The sequence below is a fragment of the Melozone crissalis genome, unplaced genomic scaffold, assembly GCF_028551555.1.
Source record: "Melozone crissalis strain CALT ecotype California unplaced genomic scaffold, PUWL_Pcris_2 ptg000092l_1, whole genome shotgun sequence".
NCBI classification, from domain to species: Eukaryota; Metazoa; Chordata; class Aves; order Passeriformes; family Passerellidae; genus Melozone; species Melozone crissalis.
Genome location: NW_026535869.1, coordinates 1,325,527 through 1,338,680, shown reverse-complemented (window position 1 = coordinate 1,338,680; position 13,154 = coordinate 1,325,527). Strand labels below are relative to the sequence as shown.

General features: G+C 52.7%; 1 protein-coding gene across 1 annotated transcript; it reads left to right on the top strand.

Annotated features, from left to right (window-relative positions):
* The first annotated feature begins 3,896 nt into the window (after positions 1–3,896).
* Positions 3,897–11,428, top strand: ANKK1 (ankyrin repeat and kinase domain containing 1). The gene is made up of 8 exons (XM_054291447.1): positions 3,897–4,081; positions 5,923–6,217; positions 6,572–6,723; positions 7,564–7,613; positions 7,696–7,851; positions 8,667–8,785; positions 9,664–9,709; positions 10,089–11,428. The coding sequence occupies exons 1-8, from the start codon at positions 3,897–3,899 to the stop codon at positions 11,426–11,428; spliced, it is 2,343 nt and encodes a 780-aa protein (XP_054147422.1).
* Positions 11,429–13,154: the final 1,726 nt, after the last annotated feature.

The window sequence follows — 13,154 nt, the reverse complement described above, 5'->3', positions numbered from 1 at the left end:
TACTACTAAACCAATCTCTGGAAACATCTCTGCTACTGTGGGCTCTGAGCAGGGAGCTCCAGCAGGGAGTGCTGCTGTTGCTGGATTTTCCTGCCCCTCAGACAGGGCTGCAGGGCTGGGCTGTGCAGTTTGTGCTGGCATCTGGAGCTGATTGCTGTTTGCCCCTGCCAGGCTGCCCTTGGAGTGCAGCCACATCCAGCTGCTGGAGGGTGGCAGCTCCAGGGCCACCAGCTTCTCCATCCAGCTGTTCCAGATGCTGAACCACTCCGTGGCCTACCTGCACTGCGAGCTGAGGGTGTGCCTGCCCGGCCAGCCAGGATGTGAGCAGGTAGTGAGGGGGGATCCCACCAAACCAGGAGGGATTTGCTGCTTCCAGAGCCTCCACACCAAGGTCACCCCATGGCCAATCCCTGGTTGAAATCTGGGAGAGGAGGTAAAGGTGTGGAAGGGTGGCAATAGCTGGTAATCCCTAAGAAAAGAAAATCAGGGAATAAAGATTTACACATGTGCTGGTCCAAGTATTGGAAATTCACCTTTAGGAACGACAGCAGAGGTGGAAAAGACTGAGGAGGGCCTGGGGCAGAACTTGGGGCAGAACCTGGGGTTCTGTTCAGGACACTGCCAGGTGTTTCCATCTCTTTCCCAGGACTGCTTGGAAAGTGTGGAGCCCCTTGCCCAGCCCAGTGACAGGACCAGCCATGGAAACCTGCACAGGCTGGTCTCCCTCGGGCCCGTCTGGAGGATGGACAACAGGTTTCTGTACAAGGCAGAGGAAGGTGGGGCTCTCCTGGGCTCATTTCTCTCACAGAAGTTTTTGCTCAGCTTTTCCTGCTGCAGGAAAACCCGCACATTTTTTATAACTTTATTGCTTAGGTTATATCCAACAACTCCGGACCTTTGCTTTGGCCTCCCTGGATCCCACAGGTTGGGGTTAATCAGTGTCACATCCAACAGAGTTCCAAAGGCACCCTGAGAGGGAACTCCAGCTTTAGGAGGAGGGAAGGGGAGAAAAATGAGGCAGAATGTTCTGTCTGTAAAGAACTGCAGCATTTTGGAGCAGAATGAGGCTGCCCATAGGTCAGGAGTGTTCATAGGTGAAACACAGAAATGTTTGATGTTAATTAGATGCTTGTACCTATTAGAAAAGAGCTGGTAAAACATGAGAGACTTCTCAAAACCTGCTGGCACCATCCCTGACTACTTGTGGCTGTGCTTGTTTGTACAAAGAACAATCCCTGACTCCTTATGGCTGTGCTTGTTTGTGCAAAGAACATTTCTCACTCTCCATTCCCTCTCTGTGTGCCCAGGTGCTGCTCCTGCCGCACTGCTGCCCATCCTGCTGGGCGCCCTGGCGGGCTGTGCTGTCCTGGGCGCTGCTTTCATGGGGCTGTGGCTGCACCAGCGGCACAGAGCCAAGCCCAGCCGTCATCCCCTGCCTGGAGAAGTCCCCGGGCTGTGATCCCAGCAGCTGAACTGCTCCTGCAGCTCCCCCGGCCACCAGAGAAGCAGCTGGGTTTGCTTTGCTTCTGTAGAGCTCCTGCTGAACAGGGAGCAGGAGATGCCACCCCTGCCCCGAGCCTGCCTCTCCTCCCTCCCTTCCCTTGAGCACCAGAGCCCACAGACTGCAGGGAGAGCAGAAAGGGCTGCAGTGCCCCGGCTGCCAGGGCCAGGCTGGCACAGCAAGGGCAGCAGAGGGGAGGGCAGGGGGCAGGAGAGCCAGGGAAATGCAGCACTGTGCTCTTACAGCCACCAGGGAGGGATGGATACACAGCACTGTGCTCTGGGACGGAAATACAGCACTGTGCTCTGGAACTGCCACCAGAGAGGGATGGAAATACAGCACTGTGCCCTGGAGCTGCCACCGGGGAAATGCAGCACTGTGCTCTGGGATGGAAACACAGCGCTGTGCTCTCCCTGCCACCAGGGAGAGGTGGTGAGGAAAAGGATGGAATTGGGTGTTTGGACAGGATCCAGAGCCCCAGAGATGTGTGCCCTGGGATTTACAGCTTCTCTCACCTCTGAGGAGCCAAGTGCCTTCCTCCTTGCCCTTTAACGCTGTTTTCTCCAAGTCCCCACTGATGGTCAGAGAACCCCAGTAGTAGCAGAATTCCAGAATCTGCTGGAATGCACTGGGGAAAGGCATCCATGGGATAGGGGACACAAACTGGGCTCTCCTGGGGCTTCAGGGGGTGGCTGTGGGAGGGCAGCTGTGCAGAGCCCCCTCCAGGCTCCAGCCCCACATCCCCCAGTCCCAGAGGAGCTGGGGCTGCCCCATCCTGCCCAGGACCTGCAACAGTGGGAGAATGAGCAAGGAAACACCTCTGGGGATGTGCCTGTGCTGAGTATGACCAGCAGGACCTCAGCTCCTGCTCCTCCTGCCCCCAGAGCTGGAACTCCTGAGCTGCTGGCCCAGAATTGCCCCTGGGAGGTGTGGGGAGGGAGAGAAGCAGCAGCTGCTGCCCCTCTGCAGCGTGGGTTGAGTGTTCCCCTCCTCCTGAGCTCTGCAATAAACCTGAGCCTGCAGTGTTGGTCTGGTCTGTGCCTGCAGGGGAGGGAATGGGGCGTCCTTTCCTTGCCCCCAGCTCCAGAACTGTGCTGGGAGTGGAGGGGAGCAGGGCATCACTCCGGGTGGGCAGTGCCAGCGGATTGGCAGCAATCACCTTCCAATTGGGGTTTTACTCCCTAAAAAGCTCCAGAGCCTTTTTTCCCCTCTTTCCTTCAAAGAAGGGACTGCCAGAACCCCTCAGTGTAACACCACTCACTCACATTTCCACCTGGGCCAGCCTTCCTCCAAGGATTTCCTCAAAATTCTACCACAGAACTGAAAACCCCAGGTCAAGGCTTGCTGGCAGTGAGACAATTACCCTGCAGCAGTGCTAATTATTATTTGTATGGCAGTAGCTCTGAGGAAATCAGCAGCACCTTGTATTTGACACTGAGCTACCTCCAGAGAGAGCTGAGGCATTAAAGCCACAAATGCACCGAGAGTTTTTAACCCCTTTTTAGCTGAAGGTGTGTGTGCTGCTCCTGTGCTCACATGGTGAGGTTAAACTGCTCTGACCAGTCTGTGCTCCTCCCAACACCCACTTCCAGGGAGATTTGATTTTATTTTATCCCCGAGGGAACTGCTCTGGTTTGCCACATTTCTGGTATTTCTGCTGAGGTTTTTTCCCAGCCTCTTGCACTCATGTGCCAGTTCTGGTTGGGGTTTTTCCTGTTCTTTATCTTTCTAGAGTGGTTTTTTCTACCTCTCCATCCAGCTACTTCTGGGGAGTTTTTAAACTCAGTTTTTCATCTTTCTAGAGTGTCTTCCATGTCTCCATCTAGCTGCTTCTGGGTTTTTTTCCCTCTGTTCTTTCTGGAATGTTTTCCACCTCTCCATCTTGCTGCTTCTAGGGTTTTTTAAACTCAGTTTTCATCTTTTTGGAGTCTTTTCCACCTCTCCATCCAGCTGTTTCTGGGGGTTTTTTTTCCCCCCTCTGTTCTCTCTGGAGTGTTTTCCACATCTCTCAGGTACAATGGTACCTGGTAGAATTCTCTGTTCCCTCCAAGCCTCACCCTGTCCCAGTCCCCACCTAATTTCCCCCAGGCTGTGCTGATGCCCCAGATAAGGAATCCCACCCTCAGCACGGAGCACTCACTGCCGGCTTGTCCTTTGCACCTGGAATTCTTGGAGGATTTGCCCACCCAGTTCTGGGTATGAGCGAGCAGAGCCACGCTGCCAGGCTGGAGCTGAGCCTGAGTGAAAAGCAGAATGTGTGAGCAGCCCCACTGAGGATCCACCTCTTGGCACAGGGCTGCCCTGGGGTGAATCCCCACCTCCCCGGGCAGGGCAGGGCAGGGCAGGGCAGAGGAGCTCCTGTGCCTCCCCAGCAGGCAGCAGAGCCAGCTGTGCCATGGGCACGGAGCGGGGCGGGCTGGGCAGCCTGACCGTGTTCAGCAAGGAGGATTTCGAGGATGAGTGGCTGCGAGTGGCCAGCGGGGGCTTTGGCCACGTGTACCAGGTGAAGCACAGGAGGTGGAGGACGGTCTATGCGGTGAAGTGCTCCCCGTACCTGCTGCAGGACTCCAGCATGGACAGGTAACCCCTGATCTGCTCCGGCCATCCCAGCTGGATGGATTGGGAGATAAAACTTGGCAGGAAGGAGCTTCTGCTCCTTGGGAAGGGCTGGGTACCCAGAGGGAGTGGGGAATAGGAGTTCTGCCTTTCCCTGTCCCGTGTGGATGCACAAGGAACGCAGAGAATAGAGCAGGGCTGAAGCCTGGGGCTGAGCTCAGCACCTTAAACACAGATTAAAGCAGCCTGGTGGGTTATTTACAGCTGCCACTGGACATTGGGGCTGAGGTGTATCCATCAAACTGAATTAATCGCCAGTTAAAGATGAGGGGCAGAGGATTTACAGCTGGTTTTGCTGCCCTGCTCCTGTAGCCTCCAGACATCTCCTTCCACTCTGTGGGGCACCTGCAGCTCCTCTCTGCCTCTTGCTCTCCCAGCAGAGACTCTTCTGGTGCCCACCTTGAGTCTGGAGATGGAGCAGGGCCAGGCAATCACAACCACTGCTGATAACACATCCAATACAGGCAGAGCTGATGGAAAAACAGCAGAGTTGATGGACTTAATTTAAAAATTTATTCCCTTCAATTTGGAAGGATCCTGCCAGAATAAAAATCTCACTCTTGTGATTTCTTGTTGCAGACAACAACTGAGTTCAGGCTGAGCACTGCCTGTCCTCAGTTTGCTCTGCAGATTCCACATTTGCATTTTGTTCTTGTTTGTGGAGGGAAAAAAAGAGTCAAACAATCAGTTTTAATTCTGTGTCTTATCAATTGTAGTAAAATACCTGAGATTCCTCAACCCGTGAGTAGGTCTTACTGTGGGGAGATTTTGCTGGGCTGAACCATTTTAGATGCCTGGCCTGATTGCTGGCAGCTCAGCTCCATTCCCAGGGTGTGCTTTTTGAAGGCACTCCTGGCCCTTTGCTGCCTGGCTGCTCCCCCAAACTCGTTCAGCAGGTCGGGAGGGGTGAGCCTTGGGAGAGTTTGGAGGAACAGGTCTGCCAGAGCTGGCAGCCTGCAGCAGTGCCAGGCTTCCCTGGGAGCAGAGTCACCGTGCCCAGGGACAGAGCTGCAGGCACAGGAGGAGCTGCAGGAGTGGCCAAGGTGTGGCACGGAGCTGTGCCTGCTCCTGGCATCCTGCTGCCAGGGAAGAGTGGGAATTTCATGTGACCACAGAGTCCTTTGGGCTGGGAGGAACCTTAAAGCTCATCTCCATCCTCTCTGCCCACTCCTGGCATCCTGGGAATTTCATGGCACCACAGAGTGCTTTGGGAACAGCCCTAGAGCTCATCTGAATCCTCTCTGCTGTGGCCAGGGGCACCTTCCTCTGCTCCAGCCTGGCCTTGGACACTTCCAGGGATGGGCAGCCTCTGGGAATTCCATGCCAGCCCCTCTCCGCTCTCACAGGGGAGGATTCCTCCCCATCTAACCCTGCCCTGGGGCACTTTAAAGCCATTTCAGCAGTGTCACAAGCACAGGCTCTCTGTCCTCACTGCTAAGGATTGAAACAAGTGCAAGCTTTTCATCTTTCCTTTGTGCTGGCTGATTTTGCCCAAATAAACCTCAGCTCATTTTGAGAAGTCACACCATCATCCATGTCAGATTTTAATCTACAAAAGATCCCTGTGTGGCAGCATTACCATCAACTCAAGGGGGAATTTGGGGTGAATATTTTTGGTGAAGCAGTGCTCAGAAAGGCTGGGTGTCACTAAGTTACTACAGAGTTACTGAGCCTGTGAATCAACTGATAAAATTTCTGGCTCCCACTGTATTTTTAAAATTTATTTTTTATTCTTTCATTATTTATTTATTTATTTATTTATTTTTATTTTTTATTATTTTTTATTTTTATTTTCCATTTTCCAGGACCAGCATGAACTGTCTTATGGAGGAGGCCAGCAAGATGGAGAAAATCAAATTCCAGCACATTGTCACCATCTACGGGGTGTGCAACAGCCCCCTGGGGATAGTGATGGAATACATGGCCAGGGGCTCCTTGGAGAGAATCCTCCCCACCCACAGACTGTCCTGGCAGCTGAAATTCAGGGTGATCCATGAGATGGGCTTGGCCATGAATTTCCTGCACAGCATGAGCCCTCCCCTGCTGCACCTGGATCTAAAGCCAGGGAATGTCCTCCTGGATGGGAACATGCACGTCAAGGTACGGCCATCGCTCACACCAGAGCCGGGTTATTTCTGCCAGACAGCTCCAGAACCGCAGTAAATCAGGTTCTGCAGGAACATCCTGTGAAAGAGTGACCTGTGGGGTGGTTAACCAGCAGCTGCCGAGCAAATGACACTGGTGGTGTTCTCAGCACCACACAGCCACTCTGGGCCAGCTCTGGGGATTTAAGGCTCCAGCTGCACTCAGTGGCTGCAGGTTATCAGGGTTTTGTCAAGCTCCAGCTGCTCCCACCACCTCCTGCCCCCGATCCCAAAGATGGGGAGATGTCTGGGTGACAGCAGGAGGGACAGTGTGAGCATTTTGGGGCAGCATCCCTGTTCCTGCTTGCAGATCTCCGACTTTGGGCTGTCCAAGTGGATGGAGCAGTCCAGCAGGATGCAGTACATCGAGAGCTCAGCTCTGAGGGGCACCCTGAGCTACATCCCCCCCGAAATGTTCCTGCAGAACAGCAAGCCCCCGGGGATCAAGTACGATGTGTACAGGTGAGGGCTGGCCCAGGGCACCCAGGGGTGTCCCCGGGCTGTGACAACCAGCAAGGGGGGCTGGACACTGCCTCAGTTTGTTTCAGTTCTGCTTTTCTGCCTCCTAGAACGTGGGGAACACACTGGGGTGCCCCAGCCTCAGTGGTGAGACAGAGGGAGGGGGTTTTCTGTGGATAATCATCATCCCAATGCACCCTCTGCCCCAGGTGCCATCACACCCTATTCCCAAAAATGAGTGAGAGCAGAGCCCGAACAGCCAGTGCTGCTCTTTCATCACAGTCCCTGCTGAGACTGATTTTAAAACAATTCCAATGTTGGCTTATCTGCCCCAGTGTTCAGCTTCATTTTGGTCAGGAACAGGCAAAGCAGAGATTTCAGCTTGGCTTTTGTCCTCTTAGGCGAGGAGCTTTGCAGCACATTCACATGAGCCCCAAGTCCATGTCTGGAAATTCCTCAGCTCCTTGGCCTTTGCAGCACAGAGGGTAGAGGGAAGAGGGAAAGGAGGGTTTGCAGGGCCACAGGAACTTGCATGAGCCAAGGGCTTGAAACCTCAGTGTGAATAAAGTGGAAGAAAGGCACTGAGAGCCTGACTTTGCCAGGAAAGGCTCTAAGTGCCTGCGCAGACCCCTTGGAGGATGATGACCCCACTCCTAAGGGAGATGCATGAGGCAGAACCACAAGTCCTGATCCTTTTGGCCTGGGGGATGAAATCCTTCTGCTCTGGGAGCTGAAATCCTCCCCTCCTGAAGAACCTCCTTCCTGACCTCCCCATTTCCCCAGAAGGCAGAAGCAATAAGAGCATCTCATGTCCAAGTGCTCACAGTCTCTCCTCTCCCGCAGCTTCGGCATCGTCATCTGGGAGGTGCTCATGCAGAAAAAGCCTTACACAGGTAAGCATAAACCCTGCACCCTAAAATGTCTGTCCCAGCCCTTTTCCCAGGCAGAACACCCAGAGGTGCTGGATTTTTCCAGGGGCCAACATGATGGCCATCATCGTGAAGGTTGCGGCGGGGAAGAGGCCGGGGCTGGAGCTCGTCAGGGACGACTGGCCCGGGGAGTGCCACCAGATGGTGGACCTGATGAAGAGGTGCTGGGACCAGGACCCCAAGCAAAGACCCAGCTTTGCAGGTGGGACTGGGGCGTGGATCTGATGGGGTTTCCAGTGTTGAGATGACCCCGAGGTGTTAGAAAGTCTCTTTTTCCCAGCCCCCAAACCAAAGAAGGCAGAATTCCTTGGCTCTTGTTGTCAAGGTTGTTTATTTTATGTTATCTCTACCATTCTTTCTCCAACCTGCTGAGCTCTGTCCAGCAAGTCAGGTTGTGGAACACTGACCGCCCTCAGGGCAGTTATCTTTTTATACTTAAGACTACCTGTACTTTATTTACAATTACTTTCCAATACCTATCACTTGTGTTAGACAGTCTGTCTCTACTCTAAACCAATCTAAAAGTGTCACCATCACAGCAGAAGATGGAGGACAAGAAGAAGAAGGACTGGAAATGCCCAGATTCCTCCACCTTGCCTCCTGAACCCCCATTCTAAAAACCCCAAAATTCTACATTTTCAACTGGTGATAAATTCACTACCATTCTAGTCAAATCCTGTGGCTTGTAACTCCTTACACAAAGTTGGTAATCATTTCCATGGGTTAAAATCAAAGGCACAGGTATCTCTGACTCCATGCCAAGGTCTCTGAGCCCCCTGCCAGGGTCTCAAGTCCTCCAGGGCAGCCAGAGGAATTTCCTGGGTTCCGACATGGATCAGCCAAGGGTCATCCATGGGTTGACAAGCAGGGTTTGTGTCCTGTTTTCCCAGTTCCACCTCCAAGGTTTAACAGCTGGGTGCCCTTTTGCTGTCGCACATCCCCTCATCCCTTCTCCCTCCCTTCCCACGTGGGTCTGGAGCTGGGGCACAGCTGAGCTGAGCTGCTCTGCCCTGGCAGATATCCCTGTGGAGACCGACGTGCTGCTGGCTCTGATCCAGAGCCTGGTGCAGGACCCGGAGAACGAGCGCCTGGTCAGGAAGATGTCCCACAAACCGGCCATCTCCAGGAGCCAGCAGGTGAGCAGAGCCCCCCTGCGCCTCTCAGGAAACTCCTCTGAGCCTGCTCCTTGTTCTGACCAGACCTTGAGGCGCTTTCTCCTCCCAAAGGTGCCCCTCAGCACCTTCACAGGCTGTCTGCACAGGCTGTGACTGTAACTCAATTATGGGGATGAGATGCCTGCAAATTAATTAACTAATTCACAAACAAATGTACTAAATGATAAATAGTCCAAGAGGAAAACCCTTTTTTGGACCTGCCCAGGTGAATTGGGTTTATCATGGTGGCCTCAGTCACTAAAAGAAACTCACGCAAACACAGAATCACAGGGTTCTGTTCACGGTACAAAACTGAGGATGTTCCACTTTGAACAATTCTTACAGATTTTTTTTAATAGTTTTAAATCCTCGTGTTTCTCTGGATAAGAAAAAAATCAGGCTTCTGGATAGTCACGATGTAATCCCAGCTACTGGAGTAATTATGCCTAGAAAACAGGGAGAGATAGGAGTTGGGAATTATTGGCGTTTAGAGGGTTTTGCCAAGCTGTGCAAAAAAACCACATGCTGAAGAAGTACGGGCTTGGGGGTCCCTAAACAACAACGGAAATAATTTTCAGATGCTGCCATGCAGTCAGGAAGCAGAATATGGATGTGTCTGGGAGCAAATGAGCACAAGGAGGAAAAGCTCATGGATATCCAGAGATCATCTTCAGGCTCCTCCATTCCTGATGTGTCGTGATTGGCTTAGCTGAGTTTAGGGTGCAAAAACAGGATTGCATGAAAAACTCTCAAATGAAAACACAAAACTGCAGAGCAGCAGCAAAGGGCTTTGTGCAAACATTACAGAATGCAAATAAACACTGTTTTATCCTTTTCCTTTCCTCCTTTCTGAAAACAAGGGTGACAAAGAGGAGTTCACCTTCCCCCGAGACACCAGGAGTGGGGGTAAGTAGGGGACCGGCTTTAGAATTGAAAATGAAAGAAGGGGAAGCCATAAAAGTTGTTTGTTTTGTTGTAGAAGGATGTGGCTCATAAGGTTTTCCTTGTGGGGGCATTTTAAAGTAAGGAAAATTTTAAGTTAAGGAGAAGTTTAAGTTAAGGAAAATATTAAGTTAAGGAAAAGTTTAAGTTAAGAAAAATGAACTATTAAGGAAATAGGTACTGTGAGGGAGAGGTCAAATGTCCCAGGTCACGTCTGGCCTTATTTTACGTTCCTTATCTCTCAAATTACTTCATTTCATGTTGTCCTACGAAGTTACTGGCTCTCCCTCCCTTCCTGGCAGTTTTTCACTCTTTTTCTCCCATTTTCCATCCCTGCCTTTAGGAAAGGACCCGCAGGAGGTTCCTGTCCCACCTCCACATGTGGAGGCTGGCAGCCCTGAGGAGCTGTGCCCCGAGGAGCTGGGCAGGGTGCAGGAGAACGGCCTGACCCCGCTGCACCTGCAGGTGCTGCAGGGCCACGCGGCCAAGGTGCGCTCGCTGCTGGGCCGCGGGGCCGGCGCCAATGTCACGGCGGGCGGCGGCTGCACCCCGCTGCTGCTGGCCGTGCAGCGCCGGCTCCCCGACATCTGCGCCCTCCTCATCGAGCACGGCGCCGACGTGGACGCGGCCGACGAGGACGGCTGGGGCCCGCTGCACTTCGCGGCCCAGCACGGCGACGACCGCACGGTGCGGCTGCTGCTGGACCACCGGGCCCGCGCCGACGCCCAGGAGCGCGACGGGTGGACCCCGCTGCACCTGGCGGCCCAGAACAACTTTGAGAACGTGGCGCGGGTGCTGCTGTCCCGCCAGGCCGACCCCAACGCGCAGGAGGTGGACGGCAAGACCGCCCTGCACGTGGCCGCGGGCTTCGGGCACGTGGGCCTGGTCAAGCTGCTGGCCAGCCAAGGGGCCGACCTGGAGAGGAAGCAGAAGAACCTCAGGACGCCGCTGCACGTGGCCGTGGAGAGGGGCAAGTTCAGGGTGGTGCAGTACCTGCTGAAGAACGGCATCTCCGTCAACAGCCTGGACCAGAACCACTACAGCGCCCTGCACCTGGCCGTGGCCAGGGGCAAGTACCTGATCTGCGAGAAACTCATCAAGTATGGGGCCAACGTGGAGCTGAGGACGGACAAAGGCTGGACCCCCCTGCACCTGGCCTCCTTCAAGGGGCACATCGAGATCATCCGGCTGCTGAAGGGCAGCCGCGCCCGGCTGGACGCCAAGGGCGGCATGGACTGGACGCCGCTGCACCTGGCCACGCGCTACGGGGACGAGCCCGTGGTCAGCGAGCTGCTGCGCTGCGGGGCCGACCCCAACACGGCCGAGCGGTCCCGCTGGGCCCCCCTGCACTTCGCCGTGCTCAGGGGCTCCTTCCTCAGCGTCATCAACCTCCTGGAGTGCCGGGCCGATGTCAACACCAGGAACAAGGTGGGCCGGACCCCGCTGCACCTGGCGGTGCTCAAGGGCAACATGGCCATCGTCAAGACCCTGCTGAAGGCGGGGGCCCTGCTGGACGTGGAAGACATCACGGGGTGCACGGCCCTGCAGCTGGCCGTGAGGCACCAGCGGGAGAACATCATCACCCTGCTGCAGGGCAAGGAGGCCTCGGGCAGCAAAGCTGGGAGCAGGACTCTGAACGAGGTGAAGATGCCCAGGCTCATCCCAGGAAGGACAGATCTGTAAATTCACCAGCTCCAAAATCTGCAGCTTGAGCTTTCCCAAGCTTTCCCGTTCGCGTTTAATGCCTCAAAGCACCTTGTCCTGTCCCCTGCTGATTGCAGGAAAATATTTGCCCTTTTTAAACTGACGTTTTTAAGCGTGAACACTCAGAGAGTAAAAGAAAATGAAGTTATTTGATGACAAGGTCTTTTCCAAGCTTGTAGAGCGTTTTGGCTTGGTTATACTCTAGGCAGTGCTTTCCTACTGAATCCTTCCTGAGCAGGGATTTATGCACCCCCTGTTCATGCAGGCAGTGCTGAAGCTGTGCACAGCACACACAGCTTTTATTGCTTTCATTCCATGTTTTCCTACAGAGAAAATTGGTGTAAAATGGCCCTGGCACAGGTGGGAATTGAATCGTGAGATTCTCACCTGCTGCTGGCACAGCAATGTGTCAGATTTCCTGACATCTCCTTTCTGTAACAAGAATGAAATAAAACAAGGCAGGGAGGAAAAATCACTGCTAGAGAGTATTGAAATGGATGCAGCACAGGGAACAGAAATTCCAGAATTATCACACACGAGATCTGGCTGCTTGCAGGTCAAGGTTTGAGTCGTGTCTCTGGGGGGAAATAATTCCTGGTTTCCTTCAGGAGGATGTTCCAGCTCAATCAGTCCTGTGAAAAACATCATCTTGTGGATTTGATTCACTGGTGACAGTGAGAGCCCTGGTGTGCAGCTCTGACAGCCCTGCTGTGACTCCTGAGTCCCCAAACGTGCCTGCTGGGAGGGTGACTTGTCATGGCCTTGAGCTGGGAAGAGGCTGAAATAGAAACAAACAACCCCAGCTCTGCAGGGGAGCTGTTGTTGCCTGATAATGTGAGATTAAATGGGTTAAAAAGAGGGGTTAAAAAGCCAAACCTCTGCTAATGTGGTTTTCATGTTATATTAACTTAAAGTATTGATGTGTATTGTATTCAAACCCAGTTTTTCACAATGCTTTGGCACCAGAGCCTTTAGATATAATTTAAAATAAATTGTAATGAAATGATTCATTTTTAACATTTGCCGTTGGTGAAGTGGGGAGCTGGGCAGGTTATGAAATGAAATGCTGGTGACATTTTGGCTTGCAGGGAGTGTAAAAAATTGACTTTTTTATTGCAACCACAAAAAAAAAAAAACCCAAAAATCTTGGCATTTCCCTTATTTACCTGCTCTTGATATTCCCTAATTTTCTCCAAGGAGGAAAGGCCTGGCTGAAGGAATTCTTGGGATGCTCAGACCCTCCTGTGCAGCTCCTTCCCTCAGCTTCAGCTCTATTGATTCAGCAAATGCCTCCCCTGCTTGGTGTCATTTGAAATATTTACCCAGAAAAGAAGAAATCCAATTGCCACATAATTCAGCAGCTCCTTTCTGTCCCTGCTCCAGCAGAAAAACAAAACTCAGCTCGTATGTCATGGAATGTTCTCTACAAGAGCTTAATTAAATTTATAATGAAAATAACAGGGGATTGAGAAGACACGAGGGAAATACATTGCTCTTGCAGAGCATTCCAGAGGTGATAGAAGCAATTTGCAGAGAAAATTACCTGTTTGCTGCTCAGTTTCTATAGAAATTAAATGAGTCTTTACAAACTCTGGAAAAGTGCATTCCAGCCTCCGCTTTGTGACTGTGCAACTTGCAGCTTATTTCTAAAATTATTCGTAGATCTCCATCCCCCCTCCCCTTTCTTTTTTTTTTCCTTTTGCCT

Excerpts from the sequence above, each read along its gene's own strand:
- ANKK1 (XM_054291447.1), top strand. The coding sequence starts at position 3,897 with ATGGGCACGGAGCGGGGCGGGCTGGGCAGCCTGACCGTGTTCAGCAAG. Across the intron at positions 6,218-6,571 it reads ATGGGAACATGCACGTCAAG|ATCTCCGACTTTGGGCTGTC; the intron begins GTACGGCCATCG and ends TCCTGCTTGCAG. Across the intron at positions 6,724-7,563 it reads ATCAAGTACGATGTGTACAG|CTTCGGCATCGTCATCTGGG; the intron begins GTGAGGGCTGGC and ends CCTCTCCCGCAG.